This window comes from Marmota flaviventris, chromosome 10, assembly GCF_047511675.1.
Source record: "Marmota flaviventris isolate mMarFla1 chromosome 10, mMarFla1.hap1, whole genome shotgun sequence".
NCBI classification, from domain to species: Eukaryota; Metazoa; Chordata; class Mammalia; order Rodentia; family Sciuridae; genus Marmota; species Marmota flaviventris.
Window position 1 is genome coordinate 108,887,979 of NC_092507.1, and position 22,159 is coordinate 108,910,137.

General features: G+C 36.2%; 1 protein-coding gene across 1 annotated transcript in view; it reads right to left on the reverse strand.

Annotated features, from left to right (window-relative positions):
• The window catches only part of Spag17 (sperm associated antigen 17), a 212,384-nt gene that overhangs the window by 73,165 nt on the left and 117,060 nt on the right, over positions 1–22,159 (reverse strand). Inside the window, exons 19-24 of the mRNA XM_027940326.2 lie at positions 15,615–15,787; positions 11,407–11,534; positions 7,792–8,034; positions 6,524–6,635; positions 5,445–5,600; positions 1,989–2,102 (exon numbers count right to left, since the gene is read on the reverse strand). Coding sequence (XP_027796127.2) covers positions 1,989–2,102; positions 5,445–5,600; positions 6,524–6,635; positions 7,792–8,034; positions 11,407–11,534; positions 15,615–15,787 — 926 coding nt within the window. The remainder of the gene's footprint in view (positions 1–1,988; positions 2,103–5,444; positions 5,601–6,523; positions 6,636–7,791; positions 8,035–11,406; positions 11,535–15,614; positions 15,788–22,159) is intronic.

The following is a 22,159-nucleotide window of genomic DNA, read 5'->3' on the forward strand; positions in this document are numbered from 1 at the left end:
CATCATGGCGGAAGGGCATGACTGAGGGAAGCTGGTCAGGTCATAGCAGCCAGGAAGCAGACAGAAAAAGAGAGGAATAGGCCAGGTGTAGATATAGTCCAGGTGATGCCCCCATGAGCTACTTCTCCCAGCCACGCCCCACCTGCCTACAGTTACCATCCAGTGGCTCACTTGAATTATCAATCCACCAAGTGGATTAATTCAACGATGAGATTGCAGCTCTCATAATCTAATCATTTCACCTCTGAACGTTGTTGCATTGCCTGACATATGGGCTTTTGGGGGACGTTGCTAGATCCAAACCATAACAGATCTGAACTCAAATAGCAGAATATAAGGACATATTAAATAGGAATATAATAAATGGTACAAACAAGGGAATCCAGAAAAGAAATGGATTATTTCTGGCTGAGACGATAAATGAAGTTTTCTTGCACTAGATCTATTTTTTCTGTGTTTTAAGAGATTGTTGTTAGGGGGCTGGGGTTGTGGCTCAGTGGTAGAGTGCTCGCCTAGCATGCATGGGGCACTGAGTTCCATCCTCAGCGCCCCATAAAGATAAAATACAGATATTGTGTCCACCTAAAATTAAAAGTAAATAAATTTTTTAAAAAAGAGACTGTTGTAATCCTGAAATGAGAACTGCTGAAGAATCCTGTGTGGAGCTCCAGAGCATTCGTTTCATCCTGAACTCTGTTCTTTTCTAGGTTCCAGGACACCACTCCCTAGATCTTGCACTTCTTTGTCAATTTTTCCTCAGTCTTCTTTACTGACTCTTCCTTTTTGTCAACCCTTTAAATGTTTTTAGGTCCTAAGATTTATTATGTTCTCAACTCTGGCAGCTCATAATAATTAATTACTTATGAAATTTTTAAAAAAGATGCTAAGACCCTACTTGACCTACTGAACCACACTCAGAAAATTAGGCCCAAGTAATTCTATTTGTGAAGCATTACATGTGATTGTGATACGCAGCCGGTGATGACAGCTTTCATTATATATATTAAATATGTATGATTTTATTCACCACTGGGGCTCCAAGTGCCGTCTACATGATATTGACTCCAGAATTTCTATCTCAAAGCATAACCTTCATTCCCAGTTCCAGATCCACATTCCTAGCTGCTTTTAGACATCTCCTGGTCATGGCATTAGAGACATTTCAAATTCCATCAACAAACAAGATTAGAATGATCCCTGGGAATGTTGTCCCTACAGAAAAATAACTACATAGTAAGGTGCATGGCTATCTGTCCTAACACATAGTTTTAAGGCTATATAAAATAGGAATTAGCTCTTGATTCTGTAATGCTTTTTAAAAAATATGTTGCGGTTAGATCCCTTTAAAATGCATGAAAACCCACAGATTTCCTAATTGGTTCTTGTAAAATGACATGCCATTTTGTGGTTTGAAAGGAAATAGTTTCCAGTTGGAGAATTTGTTTATTGAAAGTAGGGAAGAGAAATCCTTCAAGATGTCCAATGAATGACTCCTTTAAGACTAATGTCCTGAAACACACTGAGCAGCTCCACAGCACAGGATTCATAAAAAATATTATTCTGTAGAAACCAAGAGGATTCCTTGGGAAATCATGCTTTTTTTGGCACCAACTAATAGAAGTATTTTCATGGGCTAGTTAACAAAGATAATTGGAATATGTGAATGTGTGTGTGTGTGTGTGTGTGTGTACGTATAATCTTACATGTATATTCATGATTATATGAAAGATTATACACACAATAAATGGTATTTAAAAGCCCAAACATTGTTATTTGCTATAGATGAAAGATTATATATGTACGCATATACTTATGTATACCTACACATATACGTATATAATGCACACATACACAACTATATCTCCACCTTGAGCAAAACTATGAGGAAGCATTAAATCAGAGCAGATTTATTGGCAAATGTGCAATCTGAGGGTGGGAAGGGATCCCTGACCATGGGGCACATATCCCTTCTGTTATATTTATTTCACCTGGTGCCATTCCACTTGATCCATAGTAACTTATTGAGAGGCAGATTCCATTTTCTAAGGTGGCAGAAAAGGATCCGAACTTGCTGACAGCCATATTCTCTTTCCGTGATACTTCTAAAAGGCAAAATAAAATGAAGGACATTTTCATTTTATTCAAGAAATGTAAGCAAAACACAGCAGGAAGCCTGGGGATGGAGGTCTTAACTATTCTACCCACAGTCAGCTTAAAAATAGTTGGGATAGCCCCTACCTTGTACTAAGGATGTCAGAGGAAAACAAGGTTATGAGGATGAGAACAGGACACTCTTGTTTTAAGGACTCTAGGTTAAAATGAAAAGAGAATATAAACTGATTAATGGCATAGCCATAAGAATTTTATTGATCCAGGGAAATCTCTGTAATTTCTGCTCAATTTTGCTATGAACTGAAAACTGTTCTTTAAAAAAATATATATTTTAAAAAGATCATGCTTAGTGTCAATCAGGGTACAGGGAAATAGGCATTTGCATGTAGTATTAATAAGATGTATTGGTAGAGACCTGAGGACAAGTGCTTTAAAACAAACCATTTTGGAGAACTAAGGGAAAGAGACAGGAATATTGGTCATTAAAAAAAATGAACAGAACACATACTCAGTAAAATATAAATTATGGAAGTAGTAAACATTTGAATTTTTTAAACACATGACGATATTTTTAAAATCATTTTTTGGAATTTAAAACATGCTGCCCCAATCAAACCATTCAGTGTTTGGTGGATGAGTTGAAGGGGAGGATGGTCATTTTTGAGATTCAACTGAGTTTCTTAGGAAATTGAGTGAAAAGAGTATCTGAGAGCCCAGAACAACAACCATTCAAACAGAAGGAAGTCGTGAAGAAGACATAGGTGTCATAGAGGATAAAGTTTTGCAAATCGTGCATTACGAAAGGAAAACAGGAACAAAGGAAGGAGAAAGCAATTAAATTAAAAACCAAAGAACACTGCCCTTGCCTGAAGCAGGAGCTTGATTCTCAGGTTACAAGGACTATCAAATTCTAATCCAGAAGTTAGTTACAAGACAGCACAGGAGCAACCCAGAATGATAAGGAGAGAAGAATGAGAACCCCTGTGAGCATCCAAGATATCACTGGAGATGCCCAGGGAGAAAGAAGCATTGAGAGGGGTGCTCCTGCGTGCCTTCTGAGGAAAAGACCAAACAATCAGTCAATCAATCAATCAATCAATTAAAAAAACCCAAATAATAACTAAACCTTTATAAAATGGAAAAGAAGAAAGCAAGCAGTGGTGAGCAATTGCCACTATTCTTCAGCCCCGCCCCATGTTCCTCCCTGTCTGCTGTTGGACAGTTTCATCTAGATTAGACAGCAACAAATTTTTTTCTGAAAATGGCCAGACAGTAAATATTTTAGATTTTGTGGGCTACACAGAGTCTTTATCACACATTCTTTCCTTTTTTGGTATGTTCTTTTTTGGGGGGGGTGGGGGTAGGGGTATTGAAGATTGAACCCAGGGGCTCTTAACCACTGAGACATATCCCCAGCCCTTTTCTTTCTTTTCTTTCTTTTTTAATTTCAAGACGGGGGTCTCACTAAGTTGCTTACGGTCTTACTAAATTGCTGAGGCTGGCTTTGAATTTGAGATCCTCCTGCCTCAGCCTCCTGAGCTACGGGGATTACAGGCATGTACCAGCACACCTGGCTCTGTACATTCATTTTTGTAACAACACTTTACAAATGTAGAAACTATTCTTAGTTCATAGGCCACATAAAAACAGATTGTGGGTCAAATATGGGCCAAAGACTCTAGAAAAGAATTAAAGCTTTTTTTTTTTTTTGAAGTGCAAAAAGATAATCTCAGAATGGAATGTTTAATATTAGAACTAAAAATTGGATATTATTTAAGTATGCAAAAAATGATTAAATTTATATGAATGCATGTACAAATATATTTATTTATTTTGATAGAAATCTGATGATATGTAAAACATGAAAATGCTTAAATAAACTATATGTGTATACCAAGGAAATATTATTAAATCACTAAAGAATCTTGTTTTCAAAGACTATTCAGTGAATAGGAAAATGCTCATGATGATAAAATAAGAGAGAAATACATTATGAACAGTGGCTATCACTGTGGTGGCAGAATTATACACAACTCTCATCAACATATTTTATATCAGCTAAGACAAAGGAAAATAATTTTTAAAATTTTAAAAATGTGTTCTTATCTTGGGTTTAGAAAATGTCATTATAAGAAAACTTAAAAGCAAGATTTAGTAACTGATACCATCACTAATTGGACTTGAAAACATTTTAATAATGAATTTATCTCCTTTTTCAGGTATGATCCACATTACTTTGGAAAAGAAGTGATTAATTTCCCCAGGTGGGAGAGCCTGGAGATGTTAAATGATGCAACCAGGAAGTTTCATGATGTTTAGTTAGTGAACATCCACCTGTACCTCTCATTCCAAGTACATAATGACTCTCATGACTAAATTTGATTTTTCCCTTGTCCTTGAAACTTAGGAAATTTGGTAGTATTAGAGAGAACTAAGTGATAGAACATAAAAAGCAACTCCATTGTTTCCAGTGAATCCTGGAGAGAAGGCAACCTCGGTAGAAGTCAATCAGTGAGGACCTGAGTCCTAGAGGCTGCACTTGCTGCAAGTGCACAAACCAAAATTAAGGACAGAATGGGCAAGGTAGCCAGCCTGGGTAGATGCTGCAGGAGGACTGGATCAAGAGCTGGCTTTGCTAAGGCAGGGGAACCTAATAAGAAGCCCAGTGTAGGCAGGCTGTGTATACAACTGTTGAGAGCCATCTGTGGACTTCACTGCACACCACAGCCTAGTAAATTGGATAAACTGGTGTCTGGGAATTTCCAGTGGACATTTCCTCTGGTTGATGGCCCAGAGACATTGTGAGCCCTGTTCTGCTCAGCCTATTCCACACAGCACCAGAGATGGAGTGACCTGCTACAACCACTAGCCACACAGCCCTCTGAGGTGTGTGACCTGCCAAGATGCCCATCAACCTGCTGACTGCAATACATCACGAAGCAAGACTCCACCCTTGAAAGCTTATCCCCTGCCTTTGATGTACCCCCTTAAATAAACCAGGTTCTAATTGTTTAGCTCTAGCTCCTGGGTGAACAGCCCCCTATCAGGGGCTCCAACTTTTGAAACTATACTTTCTGACTCTTTGACTTTTGTTCTTCACTAATTATTCTAGACTTTAATTTTGCAGGAGGCTTAACCCTCTGAGCAGGAAAGAATTCCCTGGCGAGGTGCTGGCCATCCCACGATATACAATGAATATACACATTACATCAGGGGAAAATATATATAAACAGAATGGCAAAACACCTTAGATATTATCTGGTAATGCTCTGTGTTTCGATCAGGGGGTCTCAAGGATAAACTTGCACTGTTACAAAGATGCCACTGCTTACTTGTTCCCAAACTTTGTTCCTCATCTTTTTCTTCTTTCTCTTCTGAAAAATGATCCTCTTCTTGCTTTTGCTCTTTTTGAATTTCCTTCGGGTCTTTTAAATGGATTATAAAATTGTGCTTGTCCTTTATCACTTTCACTTTGATAAAAGTTGGGCCTAAGGAAGAACCACAGGACAGATTTAGGATGCCACACGAAGCTCCTTGACAAGAGGTTCAACCAGGGAGTGGAAACACCTGGGGACATCACAGTAAGAAGATGCCTAAAGGAGATCACTTCTCATATCAAATTAGAGAACAAAAACTAAGTTGGCCGAAAAAATGGATGCCTATAATGGACTTTATGATCCATCAAATGAGGTAATTAATATGAAATGGTATTGTACCTTACAAAAGTTATGAGTGTTAGTTATAGTTGCTGTTTTATAGTAGTTACAAGAATTCTCCCAACCACCCATTCTCTCTTGGTGTTCTTGATTCATTTATCTTCATCTCTCTGTTTTTTTTTTTTTTTCTTTTGTAATCCAGCCTTTCTTTTCAACTTTGATTGAGCCATCTCTCAAAATTGGTAGGGTTAGGATGAAAATATTGTATTCACTATGAACCATCTGGTATTTTTATGCATTGTATGAATATGCAAATTTTAGTAAGAGCTAAAGGATCAGCACCAGACCCCCAAGCTCTGTGTTCCACAGCCCAGACCAGAAAAATGCTGTGAATTCACAATATGTGCTTGGTTTCTGAGAAAAAAAAGTGTGCTGTAATTAATATTATTAATCACCTATTTGCTTACCGAAGTGACTAATATGCTATTTACTAATCATGTGGAAGTATTTTAATATTCTAACAAGCAGGAATGGTCATATCAATGTATCTGAACCAAATTCTTGGCTGGCCTATGCCTTGCAGAGTCAATTATGATGGAAGAATGTAACATCTGAAAATGTGGAATGCGGTGCACTCATGAACTACAACAGATATGTCAACACTTTCTCCCATCACACTCGGAGGTGCAAGCCCATGATTGTTTGAAATGAATTAACATCTTTCAAGCCAGTAACCATCTGCTTTCAAAATGTACCTTTTTCAAACACTGTCTTTTCTACTTCAATCTGTCCTCCATCAGAAGGATATAGATAGTAGTTTGTCCCTGATATTTGGACAGGTATATCTCCCATATTGTATCCATGAAACTAGAAAAGAAAACATCACGGTTTGAGTGTAGAATTGCAATTGATTGACAACACACCTTATCTGTGTTAGCCAACTAAAGTTTCCATAAGCTTAATTTCTGCTAAACAACATATTTGTCACTCTGTAGACTCAGAGGCCAGGGTCCATATACTCTTTAGAAACTTGCGTGGTGTTATAATGACAGGTGAATTAAAAGAAGCCTGTGGTTTTAAACTGTATCCACTGGAGCATTATCATCACCTAGTCCTGGTCAAATCACTTTATTCTTGCCAGTGCAATATGAGCAGAAATCTAGTCCTCATAACCTGGTTAATTTTCTGTTTAAAGTGGACTGATTTGCTGAGAAATATTAACATTCAACACTTTAGAAGGTCAGATGCCTAAGATCTTTTTAATTAAATGTTGTCACTAAAGCTCCAGGTGATTTTGATACATGCTAAAAATCTGAGACTAATTGGTTTAGTATAAAATCTACAAATAACAGAGGCTGTTACATTTTTTTACCTTTTTTATCTCACCAGGTTTTCTGAATAAATAGCCACTTGAAGGGGAGTTAGCAAGGAGAAGGTTTTGTAAAAGCCTACAACCCAGAACAGTGGGTGCCTGCAGAAAGGCGACTGCATGTGCTCAGCAAGTCCTCTCCTCTGAGACAAAGCCAGCCTTTATGTGGCCTCAGCCTAGTTGCTTATTTGCATACACCTAGATAGACACTCTGTGTCAGATTGCCATCTTTACTGCCCTTATGAATCTAGCTTCATGATACTCAAGAAAAACTGGCAGCCCCAGGGTCTTCCTATCTTGGTGACGGCTGCAAAGAAGGTTCTAGATATAAGAAGGTGAAATACAGGTTTAAGCTCATAGTTATGAAAGAAACCTTGCCCTAGAACAATTAGAAATACTCCAAACAGACTTTGTAGAGAATTGATTTTACTAGTGGTGTGTGCCTACAATCCGAGCTACTCAGGGGGCTGAGGCAGAAGGATTGCAAGTTCAAGGCCAGCCTAGGCAATTTAGTGAGACCTCATCTCAAAATTGAAAATAAAATAAAATAAAAAGATCTGGGGGTGTGGTTTAGTGATAGAGTGTCCCTGGGTTCAATCCCCAGGACTGCCAGAAAAAATAAAAATAAAAAAAGATCGAGAAAATTGATTTTACCAGGTAAACTCTCTCAGGTTTTGGCTCCTGGATGGGCTCCTCTGGTTCTTCTATGACACTTGTTTTTTCTTCTTTAACTTTGTCCTTGAGAGACGGTTGTTTCTTCAAAGACTTACTACTTTCATCCTTCTCTAATTTTTCCTTGCCTTTCTTTTTACCGGCTTCTTTACTCTTCTTTTCTGCTTTCTTTTCTTCCTTTAAGCGCTCCTCTTCTGCTAATCGATCTTGTTCTTCTTTCCATGCCTGAAAATATATATTTTTTAAAAATGTAACAGAATTTTTGAGACAAATGAAATATGGGTTATATTAGGGTTCATTTTGGAGAAAACTCAGCATCAATTTTGTAAGTCATGGCTCTAGTCAATCAAACCATTGAGCTAGACACCTTGAAGTTATCCTTGATTCTATTTTCTATTTGCACTTGACTTCTGTAATACTAAATCCTGTAAAAGTTCTCTCTTCATGTCACCTTGTTCTCTCATCCTCTGTCATAATTTCCTTATTTCAGATCAGTACTATCTTTAGCCTGGACTGTTGCAGTAGCCTCTTAGCTGGTCTTCCTATCTCCTATTCTTTGCCACATGAGACCAAATCCTCCATTTAGGTCCTAAAGACGGTTCATCTGCCACATGGCAGTCTCGATGTTCTCCTGGCACACAATATTTAAAAAACAACTGATACAACAATTTAAAAAGCATTGTAAGGCATATTGAGGCTGCCAGAAAAGTGAAGGACAAGAACAAGCCCTCATTCAGTGAGGTAGGTGAGAACTGAAGACAAATTTTCCCATCCCTAACAGCCTAGAACTTGGGTTTTAATGGATCTTGGAGACTAGAGACAAAACCTGGAAGATCAGATCAGAGATCTCTGGATAAAGCTGGTATTTAAAAAGTATATATCACCTTCACTGGGTGAACTAGAAGAATTACTAGAAGACTGTGAGAAATTCTAGCCTGCCTCCTTGGCCCCAGGATTAAGCAGGGGTGGGGTGGGAGTCTTCTTAGAGAACTCCTGTCCATGAGCCTGTCCTCACAGATTGGTGGCCAAAGTGTAGATTGCCATTACACTTCATTTTTTAAAAAGTCGATTATGAGATCACAAATGAAAATCACAAAACATGAGGAAATAAGCCACTTTGGGTTTGATGAGTCTGAAGAAACAAGCTGTGAAAGTGTAGTGTATCTACAAAGACTACCCTCACTAGAATTGTAAGAGAATATAAGTTTTTAGTATGCTTAAATTAATAACAAAAAGTGTCAAAAGTAAAGTAAGAAAGGGAGCATCAAAGATGGCAAGCTGAGTGTGCCAGTCTCTTAGAAATGGAATAGAGCTTTGGAGGAGGTAGTCTCTGAACAGAGAGTAGCTGAGGGGCTTCAGAATAGATGAAAGACATTCATCTCGACATTCAGGAAGGTCAGTGAATCAAAAGCAGGAAATAACAGTGGTGGGCTCAACCTGGCTCATATTGACTTGAAAGATTTTGCTGTTACATTTTTAGGAACTTTATGAGTCAGTTTCACCATAGCCATTATCAAAAAATAAATTATAGAAATGCACAGTTAACTTAAAAGAGCAAAGGCCATAAATACTCAAAACTCACCTCTTCATTATATATATATATATATATATATATATATATATATTTTTTTTTTTTTTTTTTAATTTTACATTTCTCTATTATCTATGCTCTCAAGGTCATTTATGTCACTGGCATCTGTCTGTATCATGAAACACTATACTGTACGTGGTGTGCTACTCCATTGGGCTCAGCATTCAGTGAAGCCATATTGGTAGCCTCTGTGGTGGATATTTGCACTATAGATATCAGCAAATGCTACAAATTAAGGATTGATTGATTATCTATATTGAAGAAAATGATGGAGAGAATGTAGATTAAACTTAAAAGCACGTGGTACCTGTAGCTATTATACTATAACAAGCACAAAAAATTTGAGAAAATAGTCTTCTATTATTCTAAACTATTACTTGATTCACAAGAGGTTGCTTGCATCCTGTTATTAACAAATGAGTGAGATATGCCCCTTTGTTATTTCACTTTTGTCTTGTTAACCTAAATGAAGCTATTAATCAACATTCATACTGGAATTACACTTGCTTGTCATTTGTAACCATAGGCTAGCTAAGGATACAAGAATTTAAGAAAAATCAATGAAAGTGTTCTAGAAGAATCAACTGGCTATACTGGATTTACAATAGAATATGGAATGATTTATTACTGGTAAATTGTGTGCTTTATATACAACACAACAGTAACATGTACAATAAGCTTATATATTCACAAAAAGGCACACTTTTGTTTTTCTAGAGAGTGACTGTTAAACATTTGCCAGCATACCAACATAAGTGTTTTCAAAGCAGCTAGAGAGAAAAGATGCACTGTTTATAAAAGAATGTCAAATTAAATCAAAATCAATTTATTAAGAGCCACAAAGTCAGCAAGGAAAATGTGGAACAATATCTTCAAAGTGTTAACAATATCTTGTAGAAAAAAGTTGCCCAGAATTTTATAAATGAAAACTACATTTAATGAATAGGGTCAAAATAAAGCCATTTCCCCCAGATATGTGAAAGCTGAGTTTAACAGAAAATGTGATATTATGATATAATAAGAAACAGATATTAGTTCTTCAATCCTGGATCTTGGTGTCAAGCTTTACATCCCTGAGTATTTTGGGAGTGTTAGGAGCATCTTTTATTCTAATGAGGCAACTCTTGGTGAACTCTTGAATAATTTCAGGACTGGGTGGGAGCTGGTCACCAAAAAGATCAAACCCTGGTTAAAAGCTTAGAATGTTCACATCTCATCTTTTGACCTTCAGGGAAAAGAGATAAGCTGAAATTTGAGAAAACTTCCATGAAAAGCCCTAAACCACAGGGCATCGGGGTCTTGTGAGCTGGTGAATATATTACCATGCCAGGAGGGTGACATACCACAGCTCCAGAAGGACAGAGCCCAAACTAAACCAAACCTAACCTATAAACAAACAAAAATCCTCAGTATATTAATGTAAATGAGCTTGCAGAGCATAGAACACACCAAAACTTCCTTATCTCAGGGGCTTATGATATAAGTCAAGGTACTTTTGAATTATTGCAAAAGCCTATATGACTTATGTAATCAAAAATTACATAAGTAATTTAGAGCTCATAAACAAATTTAGCAAAGTAGCAGGATATAAAATTAATACCCATAAATAAACTGCATTCCTATACACCAATGAATCAGCTGAAAGAGAAACCAGGAAAACTAACCCATCCACAATAGCCTCAAAAAAAAAAAGAAAAGATAAAATACTTGGGAATCAATAAAATAAAAATATTAAAACAAAAAACAAACACCTTCAACAAAAAATAAGGAGTATACCGACTACAATCAAGGCACTGCCCTGGATTGTGATTATACAAAAATAAAGGTGACACAGATTCTCTGACAGGCTCCTCTGCTGGAGGAGAGACAATCCTTTCATTCAAATTTTAATTATTCTTGAGGGTTTAGCAACAGGGATCATTTTGTATGACTCCACACTAACTCTCCACCACAGGATAATTTTGGATTGGTGATTAATTAGTGTTGCTTATCTTTGTTTAGATTACCTTGAGAGAACCTTCTAAAATGAAAGGAATCTTTTCCTTCTCTTTCTCTTTCTCTTTTTCCTTTTCTTTTTCTTTTTCCTTTTCCTTTTCTTGATCTAGTATCTCTGTTTTGCTGAGCATTTTGTTACCTATAATTAGAGAAAAAGTAAACTTTTTAGTAAATCCCTTAAATAATCATAGAAGACAAGTCTCTGGGTTGGAGGTGATCTCCAATGTCATCCAATTCAACTCTCCATTCATTCATCTCAATACTCTTTCTTGCCATCTTCAGGAAGGGACATCTGAAGTGGTACAGAAATACCTGGGTGATAGAGTTAAAGCAGGTTGCAACAGGTTAGTTCAACATATGGAATCCAATAAACATAATTCATCACATCAATAGACTTAAATACAGGAATCACATGATAAAACACAAAATGAAGAAAAAGCATTTGACAAAATTTAGCATCCACGCAAGCTCAAAACATTAGAAAAACTAGGGATAGTAAGAACACACCTCAATATTGTAAAGGTATATGCTAAACCCCAGGCCAACATCATTCTACATGGAGAAAAATTGAAAACATTTCTTCTAAAAACTGGAAAACCCACCTGTTTTCCACTTTTTGCCCATCCCATAAAGCATTTCCTAGGCCATCACGTATGTATGCAGAAAGGAGAGAGATAAGGGGAAGAGGGCAGAACAACTTCTATTCAACATAGTTCTTGAATCCCTAGCCAGAGCAATTAGACAAAAGAAAGAAATTAAAGGGATACTTATAGGAAAAGAAGAGCTCAAACTATCCCTATTTGCTGACAACATGATTCTATATTTGGAAGACACAAAAAACTCCACCAGAAAACTTCTAGAACTCATAAACAAATTTAGCAAAATAGCAGGATATAAAATTAATACCCATAAATAAATTGCACTTCTTTACACCAATGAATCAGCAGAAAGAAAAACCAAGAAAACTAACCCATTCACAATAGCCTCAAAAAAAAAAAAAAGATAAAATACAAAATACTTGGGAATCAATCTAACAAAAGAGATGAAAGACCTCTATAATGAAAAATACAGAATACTAAAGAAAGAAATTGAAAAAGGCCTTAGAAGATGGAAAGATCTCCCATTGAAGCCAGAATTAGGCAGTCAGCATAGATAGGTAAATCAAGTCAGGTCCAATCAAGGAGGGCTAATTTTGAGTGAGTCTGGGAAGTTGGAGACTGTCCCCTGAAGGATTGAAATGTTAATTCCTTCAGAGCCCTTCCTCCACCCTTACCAAGAACCTGCCCCTGATCCAACCTGTTGCCAAGGTAACCTGTCCCGGGAATTGCCCCTCCCTACAGGGAGCTATAAGGTTGTTAATGTGTCCTTGGCTGCACCATCCTGCCCTTCCCCCTTCAGCCCACCTATTTTCCACTTTTTGGCCATCCTATAAAGCATTTCCTAGGCCTAGTCACGTATGCAAGAAAGGAAAGAGATAAGGGGAAGAGAGCAGAATAAAGAAAGCCTAGGATTTATAAAGGGCAGAACACCTCACTTCTTGGGATACCAGGATACCAGCTATGGCCCCCTTCTCCCTCCCAGGAGAAGTCTATGTTACCCCTTTTTAAATAAACCCTGCTTTATATGCTTGCCTTGGTGTGCTTCTCTAATGTTATACTTCAATGTGTGAGGAAGCAGAACTTTTCACTGGATAACCAGCGTTATCACCATGTTCTTGGATAGGAAGAATTAATGTTGTCAAAATGGCCAACTACCAAAAGTGCTATACAGGTTTAATGCAATTCCTATTAAAATTCCAATGATGTTCTTCATAAAAGTAGAAAAAGCAGTCATGGAATTAATTTGGAAAAATGAGGCCCAGAATAGCCAAAGCAATCCTTAGCAAGAAAAGTGATGGAGGAGGCATCACAATACCAGACATTAAATTATTCTACAGAACTATAATAATAAAAACAGCATGGCATTGGCACAAAAACAGACATGAAGACCAATGATACAAAATAGAAGACACAGAGACATACCCACATAAGCATAGTTATCTCATACTAGACAAAAACTCCATAAACATACACTGGAGTAAAGATAGCCTCTTCAACTAATGGTGCTGGGAAAACTGGACATTCATATGTAGTAGAATGATATACAGCCTCTTTCTCTCACCCTGCACAAAACTGAACTCAAAGTGGATCAAAGACCTAAGCATTATACGAGAGACCCTGTGCCAACTAGAAGAAAAAGTAGGCCAAATTCTCCATGATGTCAACTTAAGAACTGACTTCCTCAATAAGACTCCTAAAGCACAATAAGTAAAATCAAGACTCAATCAATGAGATGGTGTCAAACTAAAAAGCTTCTTAGCAAAGAAAATAATCAAGAACTTGAAGAGAGAGCCTACAGACTGGGAGAAAATCTTTGCCACCTGCACCTCAGATAGAACATTAATCTCCAGGATATACAAAGAACTAAAAAACTTAACACCAAAAAATCAAATATCCCAATCAATAAATGGACAAAGGAAGTGAACAGGCACTTCACAGAAGAAGAAATATGAATGGTCAAAAAATATATAAAAAAATGTTCAACATCACTAACAATTAGAGAAATGCAAATTAAAACTACACGAAGATTCCATCTCACTCCAGTCAGAATGGCAATTATCAAGAATACAAGTAACAATAAGTATTGACAAGGATGTTGGGGAAAAAGTATATTCATACTTTGCTGGTGAGAATGCAAATTGGTGCAACCATGATGGAAAGTAGTATGGTGATTCCTTAGAAAACTTGGAATGGGACCACCATTTGACCCAGCTATCCCACTCCTCAGTTTATACACTAAGGACTTAAAATCAGCATGCTACAGTGATGCAGCCACATCAATGTGTATAGTAGCTCAATTCATAATACCTGAGGTATGGAACCAACCTAGGTGCCCTTCAACAGATGAATGGATAAAGAGAATGTAAATATACACAATGGAATATTACTCTGACATAAAGAAGAATGAGATTATGACATTTGCCAGTAAATGGTTGGAACTGGAGACTGTCATACTGAATGAAATAAGCCAGTCCCCAAAACTCAAAGGCTGAGTGTTCTCTCTGATATGTGGATGGGACATATCACAATAAGGACATATCACAATAAGGGAGGAGGAGGGAAGGACAGAAGTTCACTAGATCAGACAAAGGGGAATGAAGGGAATGGAGGAATGGGAATAGTATAGACAATAGAATGAACTGGGCATAACTGTCCTATATTTATATGTGAATACAGGACCAGTGTAACTCCACACCATGTACCACCACAAGAATGGGATCCTAATTAGAATAAGTTACACACCAGGTATGTATGTCAAATGCACTCTACTCTCATGTATATCTTAAAAGAACAAATAAAAAATTTTTAAAAAGAAGTTACAACTTTTTTTGAAAATTATATAGCATTTTTTTTGCTTCTTTGTGAGAAATAATTCTCAACTTTGGCTCTCATAAATAATTAATACTTTTAATAGGAAGTTCATTTTTTTTTGCACAAATTCGGTGAAGTATCTTTATTTTTCAGATGAATTGCCCTCTGGTATTGTTTTTTATTTATTGTCTTTCTGAAATTGAACTTCATTCCTCTGTCACCCTCCTCTCCACCCACCATGGAAATTAACAAAAACAAATGATACGTATTGATCCAAGATCTTGTCAGGTCCTTGCCACAGGCCTCCAAGAATCTCCCTTCTTTCTATCTCTCCAGGTAGTCTTGGGATTCTTATGTTTGTTGTTTTAAGGAGAGTCGTGATGTAATCTCACCGTTGGAATCCATGATTATTCTAATAGAGACCCCCTGATTGTGAATTTGCTTCATATATTGTCAATAGATTCAGATAGCTTAACCCACAATTCTTACCAGTAAAGACATCTGGCATTGCCCTAACATCTAACATTTGATCTGCACCACAGATTTGATTAAAAGAGTTTAATCTTCCACATTTGACAGGAAGTGGAGTGAATACAGACAAATATTCCATTGTCTCACTCAGGAGATAGATACCCCAATGTCTCATCATATCTGGAATGTAGTTATTCTATTTATTAGAGATAGTGATGAGTCATAGGAATTTTGAGGGCAAGTCTTTTTAATCTTGAAATATTTAGTCTTGATTAAACTAGGACATAGAAGGAAATCTTTGGAGTGTATTCCAGATATGAAATGAAGTTGTTACTTACTTTTAGATTTTTTGGAAGTAGGAATTTTACTGGCAGACATCATGGCAGAAGATTTCAATTCTATTTCAGCCTTGGTCTTATTGATTTCCTCAGCCATTTTAAGTTCCTGATATATAACTTCTTCTTTTGTGATCCAATCTTGAATGGATTTTGCAACAAGTTCCAAGTAATTCCTAAACAGGCAAAGAAGAGCAGATGGCAAATGAGTTATTATTAAAGTCAATCAATACTTGAGGTACTGACAATATAAATGAACTTTTCAAAAATGAACTGATGCTAAACTGTCCAAGTGACAGATACATTGGAGTTGGACATAACTCTAGATGTATTTTCTTCAAAGTGGTCAAATACAAATATCCAGCCAGCTGATGAAAAATTCCCAACTTCATTCACAAAGACACGTAAATTTAAAAATGAAGTCTTTTCACCCAAGGGTTAAGGAGTTTCATAACATCAAGAGTTGATGGCAGTTCAGAGAAGCTGTCACTCTCAAATCTGTTGATTGGAGAGTAATCTAGTATAATGCTTTTTTTTTTGAGAACTTCAATAGCACATTGGACTCTCTTAATTGACCACCAGCTGATCAACTCCCTGGGTTAACTAAAATGTTCTAGTCCTAGCCTTGGAAGTTTGAACATGGTAAGTGCTCTTCCCTAAGCTGTACGTTTATGCCCCTCCCATCAGCAAGTTATTGCATACCAAGAGTCTGCCATTTTTGTTCTCAAATCCATTCATGCTATTTGTATTGATTAGTGTTCACATTTTTAAATTGAATATTACATACACTTATAACATATGAATGTCCAAAGAGGGTTGTTTCTGAGGAAATAAGTTGAAATGTTTAGGTGTGACAATAAAGATTAACTATTGCTTTAGTGAAGCCTAAACTTTTGAAAAGATGAAGCTAGGTGCATCATACATTCAGCTCACTGCACGATATTCTTTAAATCTTGCTCCTTTTGAAAGAAGTAAAGTAAACATTGTAGACTATGAATTATGGGTACTCAACATCTTCACTTTCAAGGTAATACATTTATGAAGCTCAACATGTCCCCAAATGAATTCCTGATGAAATTCAACTCCAAATTGCTGCATCAAAGTTCTTTGCTATTTTATCTGATGGAAAGTCTATATTTCCAGGTGAGGAGGTCAAATACCCTAAAGTTATCCCTAAAGCTTTTTATTTTTATATTCATTTTCCAATTTGTTTAGGAAATGAAAATGATTTTAAAAAATAATTCAAAAATAATACTTTAAAAATAATCTTTGGTAATATCTATTTATAATATGTTTAAAATCTGATCTTGTCCCACACTCTTCGTCTAGCTTATTACTGTCTATGGTTAGGATGGCTGCAATAGCCTACAGCTAGTCTCCTAGCTCCTGCACTGGGCCCTTGAAGTTTATTCTCAAGTTAGCAAATAGAGTGAACTTTTTAAATTCTTAAGTCAGATCATGTCTTTCTTCTGCTCAGGATCTTGAAATAAATATTTTAAATAAAAATCAGAATTCTTGCAAGTGATTCTCAAGGAGGAAACATAGCCTTTTGAGGAAAGCAAAACTAGTTTTCAAATAAGAGAACAAAATGAAGAATGAGCATGCCATGCTTCAGGAAGACTACCACCCAAAGATGCTTTCTGAATGAATTACTCACAAATGCATTCCAATTGCATTAAAAGAAACAAGAGAAAGAAAATATTGTATGTAAGCCAAAGAGTCAAAAAATAAAGCAGTTTGATTTACAGTAAATTGTAAATAACCATGTTATTTATTTGCAACTCAGAATCTTTACAATTGGAAACAAAGAATTTAAATTTGAATTTTAAAGAAATTTATCCATTCACTTTTAGTTTTATTGTTAATATGTTTGGTTTTAAAATGGGAAAAAGGGGGTTTATTGGAAGTGAACCGCACTGTATGTTAAAATTTTTAATATTTTTATGAAATAATATTAATACTAATATTGGCTCCAGATAGGACATAAAGTGTTTAAATATGTATTTTGAAAAGGTATATATAATTACTAGAAAGATATAAATAGAATTCATGACTTTTAAAAGCAACACTAAGAATGAAAAAAGAAAATTGAATCTAGCTAGTATATGCCTATAATCCCAGTGGCTCTGGAAGCTGAGGCAGGAGGATTGCAAGTTCAAAGACAGCCTCAGCGACTTAGGAGGCCCTAAGCAACTGTCTCTAAATAAAATTCAAAAAAAGGGCTGGGAATGTGGCTCAGTGGTTCAGTGCCCCTGGGTTCAATCCATGGTAAAAAAAAAGAAAAGAAATTCTAATGTTTCTAAAATAAAAACATTTATAAGATTAAATGATAAGAAAACCCAACATATTATCAATAAAAATAATAGCAAATAGATGAAATTCTTTAAAATTCAATATCTTTAAAATTTAATATTAATTATTATTAAGCTCCTTTAAAAGATGGCTTTCAGGGTGATTAACAGCACAAGCTGCTCTTTAAAAGAAATGTACCCACAGGAGAAAAAAAAATGATGCAGAAAGATGCAAGGGAGCAGATGGTTGACTAAGAAAACAGAAGCCTGGGTCTCTGGTGACTTTTGTGAGTAGCTATCTACCATCTCTGAGGCACTGACCAAGCACAGATTTCTTCCTACAGGAGAAAAATAATCCCTTTATTATTTTAAGTGTTAGAGTCAATTTTCCCTTAATATCATGAAATGCAAGTACATGGAAAAGGTCTGGGAAACTTATACCAGCAAATTCTTACATAATGAGAGACTGCCCAACAATATTAACATCAAATATGGTTAAATACAAAGTGAGAAACATTAAGGAGAAAACAGAGGGACATTTTATCATGTTGCTAAGAGTCACAATCCATTAAGGAAGATATGTCTAAAAACACAGATTAAAAAATGAATACACACACACACAAAAACACGCACACACTTTTATATTCTCTCTCTCTCTCCCTCTCTCTCTCCCTCTCTCTCTCTCTCTCTCTCTCTCTCTCTCTGGCATATAAAACCAAAAGAAAGGAAAATAGATGAATCTATAATTTAAAAAAAGGTATTAATACATCCCTTTTAGAAATGGGTATTTATCATATACTGTTTAACTTTAAGCTCGAAATAAACTGGAAACAATATGTTATTCATAATTCCCAAGAAAAATAGAAATTACTCAAGTCAATTGAAGAATTAGAAAACCTGAAGATTATCTTTAGAAGAATTGAAAGGTTTTAGGAAGACCCTTTGCACTACCATCTCTCTCCTTTGACTGGGTCATTCAGCCTAAGGATCCAGTCACTGGCTCTAAAAGGTTTTCCATGTGAAGTGTTATCATCCTTCTCAGAACAGATAATGTGCTATACTATATAAAGAATTATGTGTGCAAATAAGGGTTAGCAATACGTCTGGGCTTATCTTGTGAAGAGCTGGCAACAGTGCCTTGGAAAACGGTCTTGTAGTCCAACTTCTGACAGTATTGCTTTTCTTTTTTTAAAACTATGGAGTTAAGACAAATTTGGAGTGTCTTGACTGCCTTGTGTTCTGTGAAACTCCATAACTGTGGATTGGCAGCTCAGTAAGGCAGCTGTCTCGGTGGGAAACAGAGGCTGCAGCATGTCTCTGTGGATGGGCCCAGACAGTACCTTGTCATTCATCTTCCACAGCTATACACAACCAGTGTGGGAGAAAGAAGGTATGTGCAGGGTGGCTGCTGACCTGCTGGGGAGATGAGATGCGGGTTCTGCTTTACATCCTGCTCACTATTCTTTTATAAAGCTAAGTAAACATGGGATTAGATTAAAGGCTATTGCATTGTGAGAGTGTGGTTGGGAATTTGTATGCATTCACATACACACACAAGAAAAAGGACTGTGAAAACCCATGAATTATTACCAGTTTATTCCACAAGGCCACCATAAGACAGATATAACTCTAAGTGATATTTGAGAAGATATTATGAAAAATACTGAGAGATAAATTATAGAATATGTCTTACAAAATAGATAACTGAAAGATTGAAAATTTTATTGATGTAAGTAATTTATTTCAATAAGTTATAGAGCAAGGTAATTTTCTTATTTAATTTATGGTAACACAAAGCAGGATATAGTTAAAAATTTTATTTATAATGTGAGGAGTGGGAAAGTGGGAAAGGATGTATATACCAATTTGAACCCTAAGGAAATGCAAATCAAAACTACACTGAGATCTCATCTTACACTTGTCAGAATGGCAGTCATCAAGAACTCAAACAATTATAAATGCTGGAGAGTATGTGGAAAAAAAGGAACTTGTACACTGTTGGTGGGATTGTGAATTAGTACAACCTCTATGGAATTTGGTAGGGAGGTTCCTCAAAGACTAGGCATGGAACCACCATATGACCCAGCTATGCCACTCCTCAGTATTTACACTGAAGAATGATAAAGTCATCACCCTACAGAGGTACATGCATAACCATGTCGATAGCAGCACGATTCACAATAGCCAGACAATGGAACCAGCCTAGGTGTCCATCAACAGATGAATAAAGAAAATGGGGTCCACACCCACACACATAGGATGGAGTTTTATTCAGCTATAAATAAAAGTGAAGTTACGTCATTTGCAGGAAATGGATGAAACTTGAGAATATCTTGTTTAGTGAAATAAGCCAAATTCAGAAGGTGAGGTGTCCTATATTTTCTCTCATATGTGGAAGCTAAAAAGCAAAAAGGAAAAGAAAGATGGTGGGATGGGTTGTTGGTGGGGGTGGATCTCAGGAAAATGAAAGGGAGGTCAGTAGAGGAAAGAGACCAGGGGGTGGGAGGGGGGCAGGGAGCTGGAAAGTGCTGGGGAGTAATTCCCGTCAAATTGTATTGTTATATTGTGTGCAGGTACAGAATGGAACAGCAAATCCCTCCACAACTGGAATGCAGTAACAAAAATATGGAAAAACAGTTAAACACTAGGGGTTTGATTTTTCTGCGTACTCTAGTTTTTGTTTCTGTTGTCAATTGTGTCTTTTTTTTTTTCATTTTTCAAACATTATAATTTCTAACAATTTCTTATAAAGCACAAAAATTAAGAAATATGGTCTCAAGGTAATTTCTCTCACTGTTTCACAATTTTTCCTGTGAATCTCTGAGGTTTTCCTGGCTAGATAATAATTTCAACTGTCAAAAATAACTTTTTTCATTTCTTCCTTTTTAGTTCTTATGCTTTTGAATTACTTCCATCAGTTTGTTGTTCTGATTTAGAATTTCATGAAGTGTTGTTTAGAATAGGTGACAGAGGTCTTTTCTGCTTTGTTTATGAGTTTACAAAGCATACTTCCAACATTTCTCATGCAGAATGATGAGAAATTTACCTCTTAACAGCCTCAAAGGCATTCAAAAAGCATTGGTATAATTTTCTTCAATGTGCTTGAGAGAAGAATTTCACTTGTCAATCAAGAACTACGTACCAAACAAAATTGCCTTTCATAAACAGGTCAAAATGCAGACATTTTTGTTAAACAAAACCCTGATTTTATCATCAAATATTTTCACTGTAGGAATTTTAAAAGCCCTGACTTCAGGAAGAAGAGGAAATAAAATGATAAATGTGTTAATTTATGCAAACATTGATTGTAAAAACAAAACAAAATAAAAACCTCTGAAGTCCTAGACTACAGGAATATAAAATTTGGAATAAGAATACTGTATATGAAATTAAAGCATTCTATAGTGCATATAATATTTAGATGGATGGTAAAGACATTGACTTTAGATTTTGTTATGTTAAAAATGCACGCTTGTCTACTTTTGGTTTTGTTGTGTTTCTAGCCTCAAATCCAAGAAATAGTTACACTACCCATGTCAAGGTGTTGTATTTAAGTCTTCAATTCATTTGAGTTGATTTTTACATATGGTGAAAGTAAGATGGGAATCTCATTTACTTTTTCTTTTTTTTTTTTGGTACCAGGGATTGAATACAGGGGTGCTCAACTACTGAGGCACATCCCCAGACCTTTTTATGTTTTTTTATTTTGAAACAGAGTCTTCCTAAGTTGCTTAGAGCCTCACTAAGATGCTGAGGCTGGCTTTGAACTTTCAATCCTCCCACCTCAACCTCCTAAGTGGCTGGAATTATAGGCTCATTTACCCTTTTTTTTTTGGGGGGGGGGTACTAGTGGCACTCGACTACTGAGCCACATCCCCAGCCCAATTTTGTATTTTATCTAGAGACAGGGTCTCACTGAGTTGCTTAGTGCCTTGCTTTTGCTGAGTATGGCTTTGAACTCACAATCCTCCTGCCTCAGTTTTCCAAGATGCTGGGATTTCAGGTGTGCACACGGTGCTCAGCTAGGCTCATTTACTTTTCTAAATTTATTTTTTTAACTGACAAAATTATGTATATCATGTACAACATTGTTTTGAGATATGTATACATTATGAAATGACTAAATTCAGCTAATTAGTAAATGCACTATTTCCCATACTTAATATGTTTTTGTGGTGAAACTCTTTTTTTATTGATTTTATTTTTTAAATACATGACAGCGGAATGCATTACAATTCTTATTACACATATAGAGCA